The sequence below is a fragment of the Meleagris gallopavo genome, chromosome 2, assembly GCF_905368555.1.
Source record: "Meleagris gallopavo chromosome 2, MGAL_WU_HG_1.1, whole genome shotgun sequence".
Lineage (NCBI taxonomy): Eukaryota > Metazoa > Chordata > Aves > Galliformes > Phasianidae > Meleagris > Meleagris gallopavo.
Genome location: NC_139405.1, coordinates 25922651 through 25945561, shown reverse-complemented (window position 1 = coordinate 25945561; position 22911 = coordinate 25922651). Strand labels below are relative to the sequence as shown.

Here is a 22911-nt window from a genome sequence, read left to right as displayed (position 1 = left end):
AGAGTACAAAGTAATAAACCACTCATAACCAATTAGGAAAAGACCTTATAACAGGGATTAACTGATAAAAGTATATTTTAAAATAAAATTAACCAAATTAATACACAGTGTTGCAAGAAGTCACATGTAGGCAGCATGAACTTTTCTATGTCAAAGTTACTATGCTAAAGAATAGGATCAACAGCTTGAAAGCTGCACTTAGAAGAAGATTGCTGAAGATGTCATGTTAGATGACTACCTTTTTGAAAATGGGTTACTGACACAGCTCATTTAAAAAAAAAAAAAAAAGTATTACCAGTATAAATGCAGAAATACATCATACAAATTGCTTTGAAATCCGCATCCAAAATGTATATAGGAATAGTCCAGGCTGATAAGCAGTAAACAATAAAATTTGCATTGCTTTATTAACAGCAGAAACAACATAAGCATTAAAAACAAACAAAAAAAAAAGGCAGAATGAGAAAAGCCCTAACTGAGTATGGACTAACAATGATGAGAATTCCATTGTGCTCTGAGAACGTGCTAGCTTCACTGATATGCTGTCATCATCTCCCCCTTCTTAATTAACACCTATATTTGCTACAAAAACCAGGCACAGCGGCGCCTATTTCAAAGGTGCAGTCAATCTGAAGCATTGCTGGTGCTTCTCTCATCCCAGGGTCGAGGCAGGCAGCTTCACTGCACCCCGACGTGGCACATCACCACACAGCCCCAGCTCCGGCAGCCAGGCATCTCCACCAGCGTCACAGCTCCTAAAGCAGAGGCCACTCACCCGCACGTTTACAGGGCCGGCCTTTTAAAAGTCAACTGTCTGATGGGGCAGTGACCAGATCGAGTCACAGTTATACAAGAAGCAAGGAAATATTATGCAAGACCACAGGAAGTCAGAGGAGACAGTATTCTGGGCAGGCCTGGCAAGGAGTCTGTGTGAACTCCAGCTAACAAGCAGAGCTCGGTCATTGGCGCCAAATTCAGCAGAGAACATTCCCAGTCCTGCAAAGGATAACACTCCCCATGTTTTTGCCAGTGGGCTGCCGTCCAGGACGCCATGTACCTGATGAGATGCAGATAAACCCAGGTCTTACTTTTCGCCAAGTCTTCATTTATTTTTAAAATTTGGAGTGTATTTTTGTCCAATGTTTGTTAGAAGTGGCAAATGGTTTGTTTTCATGGTTTTGCTAATAGACCACTTGCTCTTAAGCTCCCTATAATTTCATCTACAATAAGCAATCTACAAAGAAAACGTGTGGCCAGTTTCACTTTTTCCATGCATTTTGCCTATCTCCACCTGAACACACCCTGTGAATAGGATGTGTGAGGGTCCTGGATTCCTCTTCCCTTGGCATTTTTGAATGATTGCAGCAAGTGGACTTGACACAAATAAAATGACACCCACCTCTCATACAATGACACTACTTCAATCTGTTTCCATGCAGAAACTGTTGTGGTGTTTTTTCATTTGTTTGTTGTTTGTTTGTTAATTTTTGAGAACTACCTCATCCAGGTTTTATTTGACAAAGATGTCAATTCAAGTGCAGTGAACTTTGTCTCCAAAACTATTGGAAAAATTAGCCTCAATCTGGCAAATATTCATCATCTAGCAATACATGAGTCTGGAGAACTTTCATGATTCGTTCTCGGACCTACCTTCGAAACATCAATGGTTTGATGTGGAAATCCATTTTGAGATTTACATACATACTTCCAAATAAGCAGTGCAGCATGCAAAATATTACACAACACAAAACAATTACCAATTGTGATGAGTGTAGACAAAGCATTCTCAAGAGAATCTGTTTTATGTTTGTAATCAACCTCCTAAAAAACAATAGGGCTCTCCTTCCAGCAAACACATAGTACAAACAAAACCCAAACAGTACACTGCTGCCTTGATGGGGGAAAAGATTCTGAGAAGTAGAATAGATCTTCAGCAGATATGAATTGCCATCAGCAATGAACTGATTTGAAAAGTTTCCTCATTACCACCCCTTATGGGAACGACAAACATACGTAATTCTTAACATGAGATTCCCATCTTCCTCATGCTTCAGGCATGAAAAGGTTCCCATATCCTAGCACTTTTGCAAAAATAATTAAATGAGCAACACAGCAACACAGGAAAGTGAAAACGTTACTGGTGACAATGCTTCATTGTTACTTTAGTATAACAATGTCCAAAATTAATCATGAACCTGATAGCAAATACCAAACGCATACACAGTTGGATCTCTCCAACCAAAACAGATCTTTCTACTACAGCCAGACCCAAAGCTATCAATGCTCAGAAGTTTCTCCAGTTGAAGACAGCAATTCCTTTACAGAACAAAAAAACTCCAGAAGTACTGTTCAGGTCTTGATTCAAACTCATACTGAAGGTTTTTATCTGGCCAGCATAAAATATTCTCCACTCTCAAGTGTTAATACTAAAACATTCTCACATTTGTCCAAAACCGGTGAGGCTTAAGCAAACTGAAATATTCAGAAATGCTGAGGGAAAGTATCTTACAGGCATCTATTTCAAGAAAGTATTTCATGAATTTTGAAGCGCCACTGGAATTAAACCAGTAAATCATTCTACAAAGGCAACAAATTGTTCTGTGAACTAAGGTGCAAGAATAATCTTGCCTCTCACGGTTCTGCAAACTCTTGATGTACTCTGGTATCTGTACCATAGTTTGCTAGAAGCATGAAGTTGGCTGGAGTTGCTGCCGCTGGGAATGGAGAAAGGAAGATCTGGGCAACTACTGGATGGTGAACTGCAGTCTCACCTCTATGCCTCAGATAACCATAGAGCAGATCCTCTGAGAATATACATTAAAGTGAGACAAGGAGATAATGCAAGACAGTCAGCACAGCTTCACCATCTGCACAATGCAGATTGTGCCTGATGACCAATTCGGTGGCTTTCTATGAAGGAGTGACGGCACTGATGGAAGTGTAACTGATGTCATCTACCTGAACTTCTGCAAGGTTTCTGACACAGTTCCATACCACATCCACATCTCAAAATTAGAAATATATGGATGTGAAGATTGGTCTATTCAGTCTATCTGGCACTGGAACAGGTTGCCTGGAGAAGCTAGAGATGCTCCAGTCTGGAGGCCAGATTGGGCAGCCTGATTTAGCAGACTGCAACTCTGCCCAAGGCAGAGGGTTTGTTACTGATCATCATTCCAACTCAAGCCATTCTACAATCCTAATCACTATCTGATTTCTATTCCAATTAAATTCTACGTTGAAATTACTTTTGATGATTGCATTTCCAAGTAATTTAAAGGTAATATGCACCAATCCAAAAATCATACTCTGAACTTTATGTATCCAATTCACATTCATCGACAGCAAACCAAAATATACCTACTACTACAAGAAACAAAGTATTTACTGCCTTTGGGGTAGAACGGAAGATGTTTCAGCTCTCTACAGGCAACGTAGAACCCAACGCAATGGCATGGAACTGCGTCAGGGGAGAGTCAGTTTGGGGATTAGGAAAAAGTTCTTCATCAGAGAGTGGCTGAGCCCTGGAACAGGACCTGGGTCACAGCCCCAAGCTTCTGGAGCTTAAGAAGCATTTGGAGAGTGCTCCCAGACATAGGCTTTGAATTTTGGGTGGTGCTGCATAAAGCCAGGCGTTGGACTCTGTGATCTCTGTAGGTTCCTTCAAGTACGGGACATTCTAGGATATCTCTAGCTGCGTATCTCTTTATTTTCCCTGTGGTATGGTAGTTTCATATTCCAGAGATTCCCTGTAAGCCCTCTAACAATTCCTGGTATGTGAGCAAACTAAATACTTTCAACACAACGTATTAAAATAGATTTGCACATTAAATATTTCCTTCTGTAACTTTGAAAATCAGAAGCTACTTCCCACACAAATAACTACGTTAGATCTGATTGTTAGTTCACTTTTAGACTTTCTTGAGTGTTTAACCACGTTATTTACTTAATCCGCCACTTCACTGAGGTAAAAGCCAAGTGGAGTGATCATGAAGAGGGATAAAAGTTCACACTCTACACAATTTATCTTATTTTCTTCAAACATAGTTTCACAAAGTAGTATGCAGAGATCTCAGACAAGAACTGAACTCTGTTTTGCAAGAAGTTCTACGTACATAGGTTGCTCCAAAAGTAACACCTTCTGTTTATTTCCATGGAAACTACAACAGATACAAAGAGCACTATAATTTGATAGAGCAAATTCTCAGCTAAAAAACACTGTTTTTTCAGCATACTCACCACCATTAGCTTTGCACTTTTGCTAGTGATGAACAAGAGCCTGCATGCCGTGCTGGTAAAAATCTGCACAGCCATCCAGAACATGGCTTGTCTTTCATGTTGCTGTACCACTACTCTAACCACTGTCTCATCTCCACAGTCACTGTTTGGTTTCCATAAATGTCCAGCAAGCATCAATGAATGTCAGCGGGTACAGTTTTTTCCTTGCAGAGTAATTCAGTGACACACCTTTGCTTAATATGCACTTCCATGTCAAATGCCATTTTGTTAGACTGCCTCTCTGCTGCCATCTGTCACACGGTAACAAAACATAATGAAATATTGGTGGGAAGGTTCAACCTCTACTGCCATACCACCAATATCCACCTCCAATGTCATGAGCCAACATTATAAAACTGGAGGCACTACTTTCAGAACAGCCCTCATAGACAATCAGACTTCCAGGAGCTGGTGTTGTTTTGGTATAAAAACACAGTACTCAATCTGCTACGGAAGGTACAAATACAAACTAAGAAACACAAAGAAAGCAGCACACATCCTAGTACAGAAATGACTTGGTAGGTTCACTTCATGGCTGTAACTTATTCAAAACGCAATGCAATATGAAATCATTTTATGCTTGCACTGTATTCATTACACTGACTTCCTCCAAAGGAACGCTTTATGATGACTTCATGTTGGCATGATTTGCTCTTAAAGTTTTTAGCAAGTCAGGCTCCAGGCACTCTTATCATTCAGCTTTGTCTTTAGCTGGAGCTCTGTTCCACATCAGCCATCGTTACTCCTGAAACCTGTACTGCCATCTGCAAAGTAGACTTTGCTCCCTGCTGCATTCTGCTCATTGTATTTCCCAGATTTGAAGAGAAGTCACTTCTCACACAATCAGCACCATCTGTCATCCTTAAAAAAATAAATAAATAAAGCCCAGAAAGTAAAACTACCAGTCACTGCAGTTCATGACTTCATTTTCGAGAAACTAGCATTGTGTTATGCTCTGTTTATGGTATTTAGCTTTGTGGGGAGGGGGTGGAAGTTTTTCTAAGCTTTGGCAGGCAAAGAGACAGGAGTGGTGCTACACAGATAACGCGGCTTCTTGCTTTATCTTTTTTGAGGGGCCTGCTTATACACTATGCACTGCTGCCAATAAAAGCCTGTACAAAATGTTTTTCTTTTCTCACTCTCTTCCTCAGCCTCAAGAAAGAGCCTGCTCCCTTCTCCAGGCCTGCCTGCCATGCACAGGCAGGAGAACACTATCCTTAGTGAAGACCATGTGCCCACAAAAGGAGCTTGCTCGTGCTTACGTATCTACAAGCACTCCAGGCTGACTCTCTAGTTCAGCACTACTCTCCTCCATTGCAGCTCTCAGATCAGAGAAATGGAGACCAAACAGTTGCTGTTTGAAGTGCTGCCAAGCCCCCAGTCAGTGAGGAGCTCTGGTTTCTGTGCAATGTTTGGATCTTTCCTTTTGTCCTTGTCATGCTGTTGGGTTGCTCACCTAACCACATCGAGAGGAAAGCTGAAGAAATCTAGACGGTTATCACCTGCCAGACATGTTCAGAGCTGTACAACTCCATCTCCTGACCTGCACTCTGATCTCATAAGACAGGAGGGCTCACATAGAAGGTGACGTAAATGAGGGGTTAGGTCACACGTCAGCATGTGGGTGTAACCTGTATATTGAGGGAAAACATGTAGAGGTGCAGTAAAGAAAGCAAATTGCTAGGAGAGTGAGAGATAACCTAGCTCCTTCCATTTGACAACCTCCTGTTTGAGAGTTTTCAAATCAGGTTTATCAGACAAGCTTCTTGCTAAACACAGCTATGGCATTGCATGAGGCCTGGAAATAGAAAGCTCTCACTTCAGTAAGTTTACAGTCTAAATAAATAAGGAAGGAAGGAAGGATATAATACCACACCAGTTTTCCAGACTGGAGAACAAGAACTGATGACAGAAATCACCCACCCTGGCTGAGCTACACTACCAATCCACTGGCCACTCCAGTTGAGCAGCAGGGCCTTCAGAGAGAGCATTGGTGGAGAAAGACAAGAGCAGAAGCTGCAGAGGTGACATTCACTCTCAGCAACCTCATCAGTTCTGAGTGCAGATCTAGAGATAGAAATAAAAATAAACAAAAACATTTTGTTCAGCTTAGCTGTGCATTATGTTGTGCCTTGGCCCAGGTTCCCCGTTCCACAGCGGCTTTGTTCAGGCCAGTCGTGTGGTTAACAAACAAAAGCAGGGTTGAGGGGGTTGTTTTTTCTTAAGCGCAAAATAATGGGCATTTCGAAACACCAGCATTAAGTTTCCCTCAAGTTACCTGCACTTGCTTCTATTCCACTTTCAGGTCAGCACATGCCGAAGTGAATAGGATAGTCCCTCTTGTGAATCAGTGGGAAGGCAAACACAGTTTTGCTGTTATGCAAAAGCCAGTAGCAGTGTTAAGACAATTTAAAGAAAGGATATTTTCATAAAAATGTCCCTCTGATTAGTAATGGCAGTAACAAATCCTTTAAATCATGTTCAGGAGGAAAAGAAAAGTAGAACTGAAATTATTAACTGTAACTGATAACCTTACACCTTCAGCAAATAAACAGCCCACCTTCAGCTGGATCAGACAACCAGAACAACGTTCGCTCAAACAAATATTCTTCCAAATCACTCACGCACAAGTGCAGTAATTAGCTGCTGAAAAGGAGTCTACACATTTTCTTTAAAACTATAAGTTACGCACTTTGTAAAGACTAGACACAGTCTTCTTGAACAGATAGGGTGGAAAGCAAAGGAGGAACTGGCTTCCTTCTCTGCAACTGAAATTCTCTTATCTTGCTGGCCAAAGTTGGCTAACTTCAACACTACACATTCCCCAAAGGACAAGAGTCACTTAGAAAGGACAATGGGAAAAGAGTAATGCCAGTCAGCATGAGGAGACAGTAGAAGTAGTAAATTCCAAACCCAGGGTCCCTTGTGAGATTTCCTTCATGATAGAGATTCTTTTTAGGAAGGAATGGGAAAAATCACGGCCAGCTAGAACTAGCAGTGCTCCCTTCTTGGATGGCTCCCAATAGAGCCATTCAATGTGAGAATTTTTTCTTACAATTTGTATATATAATCGTGGTCCAAATACCGTAAAAAACAAAAACAAATAAACAAACAAACAAAAAAAAACAAACTTCGTTCTCAGCAAAATTCATACCGGCTTCAAAGTCAATGCTCTCCATAATTATGCAAGCCTGATAATACTTTCATTGACATCACCCAACAAGTATCTTATTTTATCACAGTGGCATATGAAAAACTAAGCAGGATCAATAGCGCATAGGATCAGAAGACATTCTGGTATTTGCAAGAAGTTTTAGATACAAAGTCCACGACAGTTCGGTACATTCATAGCAACATTCCACATTTAAATATGTAAAAATTCAGACAGGTTTTTTTCCCTAGTGTTTGCTAACACCACACAGACCTTTGAAGCATTGTGACAACAAGTAGCCAATAGCACCAAGAATTTACTCACAGAGAGGGTTATACAATGGTGAATAGACAGGGCTAAAGGACCAACAACAACTGCTACAATGTCCGAAAAACAATGGCTGAATGGGTCTGCTTTGTAGTTTATCATACAAATGCAAGTGCGAAGACAACAGCAATACCAAGAGTTTAAGTATGGCATTAAAGACTTTAGATATGCTAATGATCGAAACAAAATACAAGGAATGTTCTTTAAGTACATTTCCACCACCTTTAAAAAAAGTCCTTCATAACCACGCGACTCGGTGCTGTGTTCAGCTCATTATCTAACCGGTATTTGCATCTTACAAACGGGTTTTAAAGGAAAAACACTATATAGTAAATTTTGAACTTTGAGATGACCTGCATCAAATTTTTCAGTCCCTAATGGATTTTTTTTTTTTCAGGTACTAAGGTTTTGAGAAGTGAATAAGGCCTCTGGCACTACAAATTACCAAAAAACTTCCCCTTTCAAGGAAATAAGATTTCATGCAACAAATTTAGGTCATTGCACTGGATTCTTAAAAGGCAGCAATTCAGCAAATCACCTTCTGCATATAAGACATTACACATTAAGGGACTCGGAACCTGACTGCCCACAGAAAACATGTGCAAGAGCAGAGGTGGATGTCACCTACTAGGATCAGTGCATTTCAAGATACTATTGCATTTGTTACTGAAAGCAACAGCTTTCATGGGAAAGACAAACATTTCTATCTCTCACCATATGTAGGCAGGTTTTCAAGAGCATGACTCTAAAATATCAGTCCTTTGAGAACAACTGAGTTAGAAAGTCAGCAACATGGGTTTCGGTTGTTTTTTTTTTTTTCTTTTTTTCCCCATCTCTTACATATTTTGACTTTACTATTTGTAACATCATGAATTGCTGATGTAGGCTGGAGTGTGGGGGTGTACCTTTACTGCTGTGTTTTCCACCATACTACTGTTTTCAAAAAGCTGTTCCCATAACAAAAGCTAGAGAAGGCATTTGTCATCTACAAGTCATTCTTCCTGCTTAAATCAAAGACAGCTGAATATTTTCATTGGACCCAGTAGCTTGTTTGAGCAACTGCCAGTTTTGATGGACTGGGCCTGTTCTGAGTTCAAAGCCTCGAGTGACAAAGGCTCCATCAGTAGCCTAGAAGGGACCATTCTAGTATTTTGGTATAGCAGACAGACTTAAAAAGTCTTGCTGAAAGGAAGACAGGAACTTGATTCAGGTCAAGCCACCAAAACAAATTAATGCATGTCTACCATGGCTTTCAATAGAAAGAAATAAAAATAATCTTATAAACAAAGAAATCAAGTCTAATACCAGAAAAATATCTTTTACTATAAAGAGGTTGAACAATACCTATGTCTCATTCAGACTAAATTTAAATAGTCCAGTTTTAGATGACCAATATAGTGCAACACAGGAATTTAGACACCTCATTAAAGTGAAGTGAAAGGTAAAGTGTTTCAGCATTTTACAAATGTTTTAACAATTTCTCAATCCCATCTCTTTATTTTAGTCTAATATGAGCTCTCACTTCCTCCTTGGATGGTTATTTTCCAAGAAAATATTTTACAGCAAGCTTGAGTCTTAAAAAAGTGCACAGCTCCATCAAGTATATCTACAGCTTTTCTAGTTTTGAGTAACCCATTTTTAGAAACTTGCATATTGTGTTTTTGCCTTCATTTACCTAACTCTGACTAACGCATTTTGATATACTATAATACAAGTAGCAAACATTTACAGTAGATTAAGTTCATGTTTCAGCTGTTTCAAATATTTTCTAAATGATCCTGGTAATCTTATTGCACATATACCTCCAGACTGCTTGTTATCAAGTGCTGAACGTTACACCCACATGATTCATCCATACAAGAGAGCTGCTCAGTTTTAAAATAGAAAAATTATAATAATAAAAAAACACGCACACCTCCCCATACTGTGACTATTTTTAGCCTCTCATTAAATAATACAATTTCCCAAAACAAACAAATAAACAAAAGAGGGAAAAAAAAAAAGTCAGCCTGCACATACTCTAATTCTAAAATATTGTAAAATTTTGTAAAAATACTTGACCACGTGGCATTGATTCACATCCAGATGTAAAGGGATGCTGCACTGCTTCTTGAGCTTTCTATCTTGTTGGAACTGCAGAGAAGGGGAAGAAAGCAACAGGGAGAAAGCAATTTTTTTTAAAGAAAAAATTAAAAAAAATCTGAGGCAGACAGCAGAAGGTACTCTGGCACATAGTACTGTTGGCTTTTCTGTAGAAGCAGCAGTAGGGTGACCCACTGGAGCAGTTCAGTAATAGACAAGATAAATGAGATACCAATGGGGTTCATCCTGCACCCCAAGATGGATACAAAACCAGAGTCAGATGTGTGACAGCCATGCCAGTACCATCCCCCTAAGCTCCCCCCTCCCCCAACCAGCATGCTGTGGCCCTTCATTCCTGGGGAGGACCCTTGCCAAGATCAAAAGACATCCTAAATGGGTCATGGGCATACTGAGTGGCAGGTCAAGAACACCTAACTCACAGGGTGTGATGGCCAACAGAGCAGCCTCCTTCAGCAAGGAAGAGCTAGAGTTACACTAACAAAAAAGTGCAGTAGAAACTATTTTCTGAATCCAAAGTAATTTAAGGGAGGTTTCACACCAGCCCAGATCAATAAGAAATAGCATCTTCTTCCCATCATGTATTTGAAGTTGTCCTTTATCTTGCAGATCTGAAGTTCAGAAGCAAATACTTGTGCTGAACTCATCACTCTTAAAATTCACCTTTGTTCCACCACAACTGTAAAATAAGTTCTACTTTCATAGAGAAACAGTGGGTGACTTAATCTCCATTACTGCTAGCTGGAAAAAAAAAAAAAAAAAAAAAAAGCTGAGAAGACACATTAGTTGCTGCAAGTTATCGTAAGATCTTGGTGGGGCACTAACCCTTAAGCTTACTGACAATATAGTATGAAAACAAACAAACAAATATCCCAGCTATATGCCTCATAAACCGTCACAGCTGGGTTGTGTCTACTTTGCAGCCTTTGCGTATTCTGGCCAGGTTTGAAATTTGTGTGGGTCACCACTGAAATTGAGGGATGAGCCTCAAGATTTGGGGGGAGAGGCATGGACAAGATATATTTCTAGATATGCATTTCCTGCAGCTTGTTTGAAACACCAATAAATTGTTGGGATCATTATGAAACAGTCAGTTTGGTTCTACAGAGATATGATAAGTACTTGACATTTAAAATAGATGCTAATAAATGTTTATTTGCTTGAAAGCAGATCGCTACACAGCATATACACAGCAGGATAAAAAAACTAGAGGGGCACATTTCAACATATTTGTTTTAGGAATGAAAGAGAGAAATGCTAAGGATCTCTACTACCCTGTTTTGGTCCCACTTGGAAGCAGAAACAAAATAAGAAAGTCTTTTTTCCTTCTGCACAGATGTACAGAGCTTATTCATAAAGCTGCAAAAATAAGCCAGTATTAATCGCACACCCACAGGCTAACATAAAGCATTTGTAAGTTTTCGGAATTTTTTAGACAATCTTTTTGGAGGCAACACCCTAAACATTCTAATCAAAGAAAACTGCTGATTCCATATATTCGTGCACAGAGGAGGGGTCAAGATCAGGGCATCTCTTTGATTGAAGATCAGACATAAAAATTCAGCTAAAGCAACTTTGCTTCTTGCCTGGCAAAACATTTGGTGAGTTTCTATAGAATAGAATATTGAATATATTTGCTGTGTCATGTAATGCAATGGACAGAGGAGCATAATGGATATTTTATCCTACTCCAAAATCCTTGTAATAACAGTTAAGTAAACTAAATTACAAGTCTAACTGTTCTAAGACCTAAATATGTGCATTTAATCAAAATATATTACGGTAGGTTTAGTTTCAGCTACATTTTCTAGAGCTAAATGAAGTCACAAAGAAAGAACCAAAATCACAATTAGATTTGAGCTCAAGAAGTAAAAAGCATAATTAAATGAGAGTTACTTTGGAACATTACTTATTTATCAGCCAATTGGCTTACTCAGCTTCATTAAACTACTTTCCAAAGGCACAGTAAAATGAAGTTTCCTATTTTACCTACTTCAGAAAGAGTCCCCATGAAAAGTAGCCCTGTAAATCCAAGAAGGAAGTTATTTTCGCCTATATATGCAGTCAAGATTTAACACTGAGCAGATAACTGTTATATTGCCTTTCAAGCAAATGGAGCACAAGACTGACAAATGAGAATTAAAAGTACCAGCTGCACAATAACCATACTTCTGTCTAATTTAAGAGAAAGATTCTGTCTACACTATGGCAGGCACTACGAGTAAAATTATTTATAACTGATAAGATGTATATACATAGAACTGTGCATATTGGTGTAACTAACAGAAGAGCATAACTGCTTTACAATTAGCTTTAGAGAAATAAAACCATTCCATACATTCAAATTATTTTAAAATTCAATCTCTTCTATCACAATTTATTTGCCTACTTTAATGCTTTTTCCAATTGAAACTAAAGTGTACGTTTCTGTATCATTGCTCAAGTGGTGTAACAGATTTAACTTAATAAATCTCAATAGAGTACTTAGCTCTTCACACAGTAAGTTATCTTTGTACAACACAGAAAGTTTAACCAGAGCTTTTGGAAAAGGTACACTGAAATTTGACACAATGTCAGAACGTCTTTCATGTCCCTGAATCTCTACAAGGAGGTCAAGGGAGCAAAACCCACCCCACCATAAGAGCTGAGCAAGTCAGAGACAGCTTCATGAGACTGAATGCGTTCCAGTCTGTGGGTCCTGAAGGAAATGGATGCTGCGGTTGCCAAGCCACTCTCCATCATATCTGAAAAGCCACAGCTGAGAGGCAAAATCGACAGTGACTGAAATAAGAGAGGAGGAGGTGATCTGAGAGAGCCAGCATGGCTTCACCAAGGTCAGATCATGCCTGACCAGTCTGGCGGCCTTCTATAATGGAGTAACAGCATCGGTGGACAAAGGAAGGACAACTGATATCATCTACCTGGACTATGACATGTTCCAGCACCACATCCTCACTTCTAAATTAGAAACATATGGATTTGAACTTAATCCATTCTATGATTCTATGATTATTGTTTATACTAAAGCCTCTTCTTTGCAAACCAGTTTTGTTTTTTTTTTTTTCCCCCCTAGATAACAAGAATTCCATGTTCTGTTGCCACCACTGGCTGTCAAGACTGCTTCCATGATAGCAAACAGTTCTTAGAATGCAGAATCATCAACAAAAATATTCACAAAACTCTTGCAGATGTGACAGTCAACTTCAAGAGAACGTGATTTTACACTTGCCTGCAGATAGATCGAGTTTTGTATAGCAGTTAAGTAACTTAAGCTTTCTATCCCTACTACACCAAACAGCATATGTATAACATACCTTACATATGACCCAGAAACAAAAATACTGAAGAGTTTTATGAGTTTTACATCATTGTAAGATACACCATAGAAAGACAGAGAGTTCAATTTTTAATACTCTTGATGAAACTCTTAAACCAACAGCATAATCTTCAAATTTCTATTTGCAAATTACACCAACATGAAATATATTTCCCATGGTCCAAATAGGGAAAACAACCAACAACAGGACGTGAAGCATAGACTGCTAACTTATTCTCAAGGTACATGCTACACACGGAAAACCATCCCGATGCATAAGAGCAAAATACAAATCCTGAGGAGTCCAGACATCTTCGGGAGGGCTGCACACACCAGGAAGCATTCACACTGCACACCATGCTCACAGTGAATGCCATTCAGTCCTCATTAAGCTCAAACGCTTCAACTCCATGGATGGAAGCTCCAGGAGCTGGGCAGCTGAAGCTGAGCTTTCCAAGAAGAGCAGGAAGCCAAGTCAGAGTTCAGCACAACCTGTGCTGTCTGCCATTGCAGACAGAAGCAGGTGTCCACACCTGTAGCCTAGCGTTCCTCATTTAGCCCTTGGGCTGCCCTCTCGTAGAAAAACATCTGTAGAAATACAGCAAGGGCGGTGAATGCAGAAATCAGAAGGATAAAAATCAGATGTCACACTCAAGACTTCTCAAAGCAGTGGCAATGTCATTGCCAATAGGGCTTTATTACTTTTCAATATAAATCTCTTCTCAGGAATTTATAATTGCCATAGCAAGCCTACAGCAATAGCCTCCAGCTCAGGTGTCTATTACTCACCATTTAACCTCCTTCCAAAGGGAACTTAAAATTGATTTGTTTTGAATTAGAACGAGAAAGAGAAATTGCTGGATCCCTCCAGCTGGTAACTGGGCTACAGACAGAGAATACACCAGCTGCAAACAGTTCCAGCTTCCAAAGGTAATCCACAATGCAGAACATTATAGAACAGTACAATGTACAGAAGTGATGTGGATCAGAAAGCAGAGTCTGTTGGTCCCACTGCAACACAGCAGCGTAAGTCCAGTCACTCCACAGTTGAACTGGCCAGTCATTCAAGATGACCTGTGCAAGCTGAAGTGCCTGCCTTTTTGGTGCTGAGGCATAAATGCAGACGTCATGTTGTTAAAATCCAACAAACAGATTGCTCATCGGGAACTTAGGAGATTACATCTCCTTTTGATAACTTCAGTTAGAGAAGTTGTAGGGCAGCTGTTAGCACAGAAGCAATCAGGAGTAAATTAAATGCAAGGGCTACGCATGGGGAAATGCTTAGTAATCACAAAATGTGACGTTGGGTTTCTTTTTTTTTTTTTTTTTATACAGTTGAGTCATCTCTGCAATAGTCTGCTAAGAAAAGTGTTCAAAGCTCCATCTTGAAGTAAATACAGTGAGATTTACAAGAATATAAGGAAGAATCCATACTGGGAAGTAGATGATCTAATCCATCGTCATCATAGCATAACAGATTAACAAGATACAGTGTATCTGACAATCCCGACCTACCTTAAAATAGAAAGCATACTGGGTGCTATAAAACTGAGACAGTACATTTCCTGAAAGCTGCAGTTTTAACACCTTGGCCCATCCAAACTTTCACATTTCCCGGCATCCAAATTCATCCAGTAAAAGCAAGCAGCTACCTGAGCTCTGGAGCACAGGGTGTCAGGACCATTTCCTCATCCTTGGGAGGAACAGCCAAGAGTGATTTCAGCTTGGCAGACTCACTCTCTTGAAGTAAAGATGAGTGGAAACTGAGGCACAAGTTGTCTGTCAGAGGGCCTCAAGATCTAATAAAGCCAAATGTGAAAGCGGAATTGAAAGCAACATTTAGCCGATGATGGGAGAAATCTCATTTGTCACTCACTGGAAATGAAGAAGTTAAACAGGTTTACACAATATTACATCCTTTGGGTCACAATACAGACTCCTTTTGAGCTTCAGGTCCAAAACACAAATTTGTTATTATGTGAGAACCTTTATTACAGTACCTCCACAAGATGCAAAATTGGTTTATTTCTCATACTACTAGAAAAACACAAGAAGCCCCAGACAACACAGTTGCAAAGTCCATAGCAAATTATCTATTCTACTCGGTGGTACCAGATCAGTCCTGAGACTGGTCTCAAACTCTTCTCAAACATATACTGCTATCTGTCCAGAACAGTCAGTTTAACAAACCATCCAATCCTAACAAAATAATAACGTCCCTCAAATTAAATTTATGGGAACATATGATGAGTGAATAATTTAAAATTATACCAAGATATTCTTAAAAACTGTCTCGATTAAATTGAGACTAATTTACTAATTGTGCTTACTCACTGTGCTGCAAAATAATTCATAAATACAGATTTGTTTGGTTTTTTTTTTCTTCCCTTTTCCTTCCCCACCTTTGATTGTTTAATCAAATTGATTTTTACACTTCATCAAGTTCCTATATTTGGTATTTAAGACAGCGTAGATAATGAATTCTTTGTGAAGTTAAAAATAATAACCGTGTTAATCTCAACTAGTTTTAAAGGTAAGAAACAACCACGGTATCGTTAAATGCGCGACAGCGCTCGTTCGAGGGAAAGCAACTGCTCTTTCTCATTGACAGACAAAGCTCCAAATGAGAACCTGAGGATGCTCTTCAACTTAAATGGCCCATTAAAAGAATCAAAGATTATCTTCCACAGAGCATCTGTTTAACAGCAAGAGTACTGCTCTTCTAAACATATGTGCCAGAGTTGCCTGTAAATCCGGTAAACCAGATTACCACCACCACCTTTTTTTCCCTGAAATCGATTTATAAGTACCATTAGCCAGTCAGGTTAGGGTTCCCAGCTGTATATCTGGATAGAAATTGAGCGAAAAGCACAACTGTTGAACTCAAGGCAATAAATCTATTCCACCATCGTAAAAAATTAAGAAAAATGTGTCTCTTGCTTCAATATGCTAGAGAGTGCGGTTTTTCCTACAGGCTGAGGTACATATTTGGACAGACAGAGAGACACAGGCACGGTATCTTAAATCACTCATGTGATACGCTCACAGTTCTTTCACAAACACCAATTTACACAACAATCCCACGAGCCAGATAACAACAGCTAGCCTACTTCGGAGAGAGACAGAAAGCTGTCACTGGAATGTCACAACATTTACGGAAAATCGGGGACAGAGCAGAGATTAGCAATCAAACGCTTGGTTTCCAGCTCGATGAAGTTTCTACATTGTACCTTAGGAGCATTTCAGTGTGCTGCGCTGCAACCTCAAGTAGCACTCACCCCCTGACTATGTTTGAATGCTAAACCCAAAGAGATTAAGAGTTTCTCGTGAAAAGAGGCAATGCAATGAAGGCAGGGAGCGTGTGTATTGAGAATACTCTGCTGCTTCATTCTTCTAACTCCTATAAACTTCTATAGCACGTTTTTTAAAAGCACACCTTACCGTACTGCAATTGTTTGCTCTCTCTGACAAGTGAGGACACACAATGCACCCACGTTTTAGGCTCTGCACAGAAGTCTGAAGCCCAGAACAAATCACAACGAAGATAACTTGCTAACTGTAAACCATTCGAGTTTGAGAAACGGAGATGGGCTGCATGGGAAACATATGGGATGTACGACGATCGCTCCCCTATTCCACGATCACAGAGTGACTCAATAAAAAAGCAGCCTTTCTACAAACCCAAATTAGCGTTTAGTGCATCATCAGCTGGAAGGCACACATGACAAATAACGAGATAAAATTCTTACTTGGCAAATCACATCTTTTATGAACACAACCTATAGTCAGAACAGAAGCGCAACCTGAGCCTATAATAGAAGCAGCCTTGTGACTGCCTGTTGTAGAAAACAGGCTGAATAAACACCCCGTCTGAGGTTTATTCACTCGCTTAGTGCTCATCCTGGTAAACTGGCACTTTATTTTGATGTTCAGCCTCGAGAATCAGCGGGGAAAACGTTCTGAAGCGACTACAGAAGCGTACTAAGTCGCTGTTACTTCTCCACAGAATAGTTCATTGAAGCAAAAGGGAGACGGCCGGCCTGCCCCAGCCCCCGGCCCGCACTGAGCACTGCCCGCTGCGGGCTCGCTGCTCGCACCGCCGACCCTCTAGCAAACGCTCGGCACACGAGGAACTCCGCGGACGAACTGGGTTCTTTCTGATTGAGCGCCCAGCACGAGGCGGCCGTTGGGACGTGCTGAATGAAATTTATTAGGCTAGTACTATTTGCATACATTCGCCTGGCGCGCCAACCGCCTCTAGGCAAAAAGCTACGAAGCGCGTTTAGCTACAAAGATGCTTCGGTCCACTCGCACCTTAAGAAGCCACAACCGACGGCAAGCCAACGCGCCTCTGCGACCGCGCTCCCAGGTGCACCTGCCCGGGAACTCCCGCAGCACGGCCACGGGCACAGCGCCTTCGCTCCGGGCGGCGGCCGGGCCGGGTCCCTTCCCGCTGCTCCCGTCTAGACCGCCCGCGGGTGTCCAAACGCCGCCGAGGCGCGTCCCCCCCCCTCCCGCCCGGTCCTCGCGGGGTTCGGCCGCGGCCCCGAGAGGGACGGAGCGGCCCGAGCACCTCGCCCGCGGCCCCTCACCTCTTCTTCTCCTTGTCAGCTGTCATAGCGGCGGCTGTCGGCTCCTGCGCCGCCTCTCGGGCCGGGGCGGGCTCAGCACCTGCACGCGGGGCGCGGGGCTCCGCGGGCGGCCGGAGTCGGCGTGGCCGGCTGTGCCGGGTCGCCCCCGAGGCGGGCGTACAGTCTCAGGACACTGCCGAGGATTGTACGGCCCGCCCGGGGGAGGCAGCGGCGGCGACGCGGCGGGCGGGAGCGGCTCGGCGGCGGGCTGTGCGGCTCGGCACCGCCCGCAGAAAGTTCTCACTTTAAACCTTGGGCCGCCGCCGGCCGCGGAGGCAGGGCCGGCCCCCTCCGCCCCGGCCCCGGCCCGGCCCTGTCGTCGCCGCCGCGCCCGCCAATGGGGGCCGTCACCGCCGCCCGGCCTCCCCGCCCCCGGCCCCGGCACCCGCCCGGCCGCGGGGCAGCCGAGCGCCCGGCTCCGGGATGCCTTGCGCACCTTCCCCCCTCTCTTCCCCTCCCCCCCTTTTTTTTTTTTCTTTTTTTCTTTTTACAACTTATTTTATTTCTTTCCCATAATAAGACCGCTTTAGCCCGCTACCTCCCTGCGCGTCCCGCGGGGGGGTTGAAGTGCGGCCGCACGTGCCCCGCCTCGGCTGACAGTGGCGGGGACGGCCACTGTCCGCGTGGGAAAAACGTGCGTGTTTAGAAAGCATTAAAAATAATAATAATGAAAGAAAGGAAAACAAGCAAACAACGCGCACGGCTGGCACCTGTATGAACGGAGCTGCTAGCTCGGGCAGTGCGCATTACAGCTGTCCCGGTGTGCAGGAGCAGCCCTGGGATCAGGCTGCCTGTCCCCGGATTGTTTGGCACTGCTGTTTTCTACATCACGCTGCCTTCCTGTTACTTAAGCTTTAAAACTCCGCTGCTGAGACGCAACGAGATGCAGGCTGTAGCGACCAGTGCTACAGATCAGCTCATCCCAGCACCTGCTACAACGTGCTGTGGGGTCAGTACAAAAACCTCAGGGTTCTCTTACTTATTTACACCAAAGCATATAATCTTGCTGAACAAGGAGTGAAGACTTTTCTTATACTATCTTTCATCACCATACAGAGCACAGTCTTATCCCGTTTTCTAATGAGTGCCTTACATTTTTCCATCTCGATCCCAAACATACACCTTTGCATGAAGCTGTACCAGGTTTCTTAAACTTCTCAAAAATGGCAGACTGCAGGCCAAGTGAGCATAACTAGATACTGTCCGTGGTCATACAAATGGGAGCGACTTCCTATGCCATGTCCTAGGCTGTTTTGTTTACAATGGGTCAGAGGTTTGTTCTCTTTTATACCATATGGATATTTAAAGAAATGTATTTGGGTTTGAATTTGCATATTCTGCTCTTGGCTCTGAATAGGGCTACACATGCTTACACAGCAACAGCCTAATTACGTGGTAACAGGTTTGGTTTTTGTTTTTGTTTTCTTGCTATACAACAGAGCCTAAACAAAAGAAACCCACAAATATTTAAAACCTAAATAAACTTAGTTAAACAGAATTTGTGTATGCAGGACTAAATGTAGCCTTCTGGGAATAAAAGAATGCAACAGGATCAAAGAGCCAGGTCATTCATTTCCTAGTTTAAATAGACCTCTTGGTCCTGCATTGATCTCTGCTGATGTCAATGCTCCTCACTGCATCTTAGAGCACTTCACTTGGATAAACAACTTGCCTTCAAAAAAATCAGACAAGACAAGCATTTCAATTGGCTAAGTCCAAACCACTCAGTAAATTTCAAATATTTCAGATGTATCCCATTGGCCCAGCTCTCGTTGGCTCTGTCTGCGTGGATATAGCACAGCTGAGCAGCAGCTTCAGCCTCTTGCTCTCTTACTAGCAAGGCCTGGAAGTGCTTTCCCCATTGCAGCATCACATCCAAGCGGCACTCCAAATCCCAGCCTGCCCTCTTCTGTGGAAACACTAATGGCTACAAGGCAGAGCAGAGCCCAGCACAACCAGAACCTGTCTGTTGCATCACTAAAGCAAAGCAAGCAGGCCTGAGAGATTCTCACATCTCCATCACAACTTCAGTTCCTAAAGCTGTCTATACTGTTATTTCTGGCAATTGAGCTCTCCATCTTGACCACAAGGAAAACAAATGTCCTGCCCTCTGGAGCCTGGGCTGTGAATTTCCTCCCTTTCCCATGACTGCTCAGAGAGGGAGATTTTTGATAGCATTGTCACTCTATTTAATGCATTCTGAGACAATCAGGCACCTACAGAGAGAGGAAGAAAGCTTTCTTGCTGGAGAACAGTAGAGAGAATCATTTTGTTCTAACTTCACCTCATTACTGTTTTAATCTCCTTTATTGTCAGCCAATATTTATTAACAATGTTTCCACCATAAGATAGACTTTCCCTGTTTTTAGACTCTTACAAGTTTCAAGGGAAGCCACACTGTGAATGCATTTACTCTAGAGGTGCAATGTGTAATCTACAGGAGATGACAACTGCCAGGAAAGCCAAGAGAAACCTCAGACAATTCTGGTTCAAGACAGTAAACACAGCTTGCCTTCTCAATTACTGTCATCCCCTTATGGGTTCTGTTTCATACTTCTATATTACTCCTTACATTTTATATCCCGTACTTGCCACATTTTAGAGCTAATTTACAAAAGGTAGATATCATTTGGAGGGAAGCTCATGGAAGGAGAAAAGGTACTCGGGAAATTTCATGAGCTGACCTTAATAGGGGTTAGCTTCTGTTCAGTCCACCCCGTCAAGTTCTGCAGGAGAATCAACATAGCATCAACATAACAGCAATTCATCTAGCCATGCTTCCTCACCCTTCGAAATCAGAGAAAATATAAGTAGTTTTGTTGTCCTCTCTGTTTTGGAAATTACATGAAGTGACCCACATTGTTCCCACGTGAATGCCCTGGAGATGCTATAGGAACAGTAAGTTCTTGATTTCCTAAGACCAATCTTCAGATGACAGGCACTGAAAACAACCTGTTATCATCTGCCAGCATAGCAGTGGTTTGTTTCCAAAGGGCTCCTCAAGTCTACAAGGAATTAGATTATGTCAGCCACTCTTAGACTAGACTCTAGGGAGAATACTAATGGAAGCCTTACAGAAAATAAAATCATGGTCAAGTTTCATGATTCACTCTCAGATCAAACTGCACTGAGAATTTAGAAAGTCTGCATACAGTAGGAAGTGGGCCACTGGAGCTCAGCTCATTCCAAGGCAGGATGCTCCATCACTTGGACAAGAAGCAAGCAGGCTCCCGTGTATTGCCCTTCATTCTGAAACACAGCACTGATTTAAGACCACTTATGCTATATCACATATTCACCCATTATACACACACATGCAATCAACCAACCAAATTAGCACATGTGCTGACTTGAACGTGCATAGTCATCAGATGTGAAGGAAGAGCAGTGCTCTGTGTTATGTATGCATGCTACCGGTACCTGTATTTACTGAAAGGTTATTGCTAAAACATACAGACAAGATTGTTCAGCAGTTAATGCTCCAGGGATACATGACTACTCCATCCCTTATGAAAAGGTATTATGATAAAAATTAAAAGCAGCTTAAGAGGAGGAAGAGTTTCAGATTCATTAATAATCCCTGGTCATTTTCTTTTTCTTTCTTTTTTTCCCCCTTAGCTCCTCAATACCACCAAAAAGCAGAATATCAAGATAATTATTTGTTATCGCAGGCATCAACTTTTTATGAGAAAGTGAAGGGGAGAGAGCCCTGTTATTACCACACAGCTAATCCCTTGAGGAAAAGGGATGGGATTCTTCACTTATTCATACCAGAATAAGCTATGGCCTGAAAACATTTGTTATGGCTAACATACATAACAAATGAGAGAGAGAAACATCTAACTTTTGAAGAGGAAAAAATGGTAACTGTAAACTGGATAAAAGACAAAGGTACATAGGAGAAAGTGGGGACTACTCCAATGGAGACATAATAGAAGTGCCTGAAGTGCAACCTCCTTCCCCCCCAAAAAAAAAACAAAAAAAATGTTTCTTGTGTAACCAGTCACTTGTGCTCACTTACACTGTCCTTCATAATGAGCAGCCCACACCTGCACCTTAGCATAACTACACTTCCTGCACAATCAGTAGCTGTGCCCTTTCTGCACTGTGGAACCAACCAGTTCTCAGGCTAGGAAATGGGAGCATAACTTGCACACGTAGTTTGTGGGATTTCTTTGCCTTTTTTTTTTTTTATAGTTCTATATGGAGGAAAGAGAAATAAATAGAACAACCAACAGCTTATAACAGCTCTCACTCCTGTTATCCTGTGCTGAAAACACCACATAGTCTACAGGCAGTACTGGAACATCTGGTTTGAAGTGTTGTTTTGAAAAGATGCGTCTTAGGGCTTCCAAATACTGAGTGCACACCTTTGAGCAAGGCTTGCTGATAAGCTCAGGTATTTTGAGGCACTGATTACTTACAGATACATTCCAGACGTTTCAGCCATCACACTCCCATAGAAAAAGACACAATGGCCAAACATAGCGAATGAACCTGGAAGTTTTAAAAGGCTTAAATTTGCTTAGCTCATCTTTTAGCCTTTTTCAAAATTACGTACTGAGGATGCCTGTGGCCTATTCCAAGCAAAGGTCAAGAAACAAAGAAAGTAATATGTTGCAATAGGCTCAGTTGAAGAAGAAAACTGATGATGAATAAGTACTCAGAAATAATTCTGTTATGATACTGGAAACTATCCTTCTGAAATTTTGGGAAAGCTCAACCAAGAAACCAATCCAGCTTATTAAATGAAGGTGGCTTTTGTTTCGGGTTTTCCCCTGGCATATTTATTACTTGAAAATACTGTGAAAATAGTGTGTTTCACAGTAACATTTTTCATTTGTGTTTCACAGTTACAATAAAGAGTAAAGGCTAAATACATTTGCTAAGCAGAATCCTGATTCATCATTTTGAGTGCAAACAACACCAAGAACACCAAGGCAGTCAGGGCAGTCACACCAAAGTTTAAACACAGTGAGCTTAATCTAGGAGCACAGTGTGTTGTTGAATATATATATATATATAATATATATATATATATATATATATATATATAAAATATAGGTGAATATATATATATATTAAACACACACACACATATATATATT

General features: G+C 41.5%; 1 protein-coding gene across 1 annotated transcript in view; it reads right to left on the bottom strand.

The window, feature by feature from the left end:
* Nucleotides 1-18156, bottom strand: part of EPAS1 (endothelial PAS domain protein 1) — a 78611-nt gene extending 60455 nt beyond the window's left edge. The window contains exon 1 of the mRNA XM_085219370.1: nt 17765-18156. Coding sequence (XP_085075496.1) covers nt 17765-17790 — 26 coding nt within the window. The 5' untranslated portion in view covers nt 17791-18156. The remainder of the gene's footprint in view (nt 1-17764) is intronic.
* Between the last annotated feature and the right edge of the window lie 4755 nt (nt 18157-22911).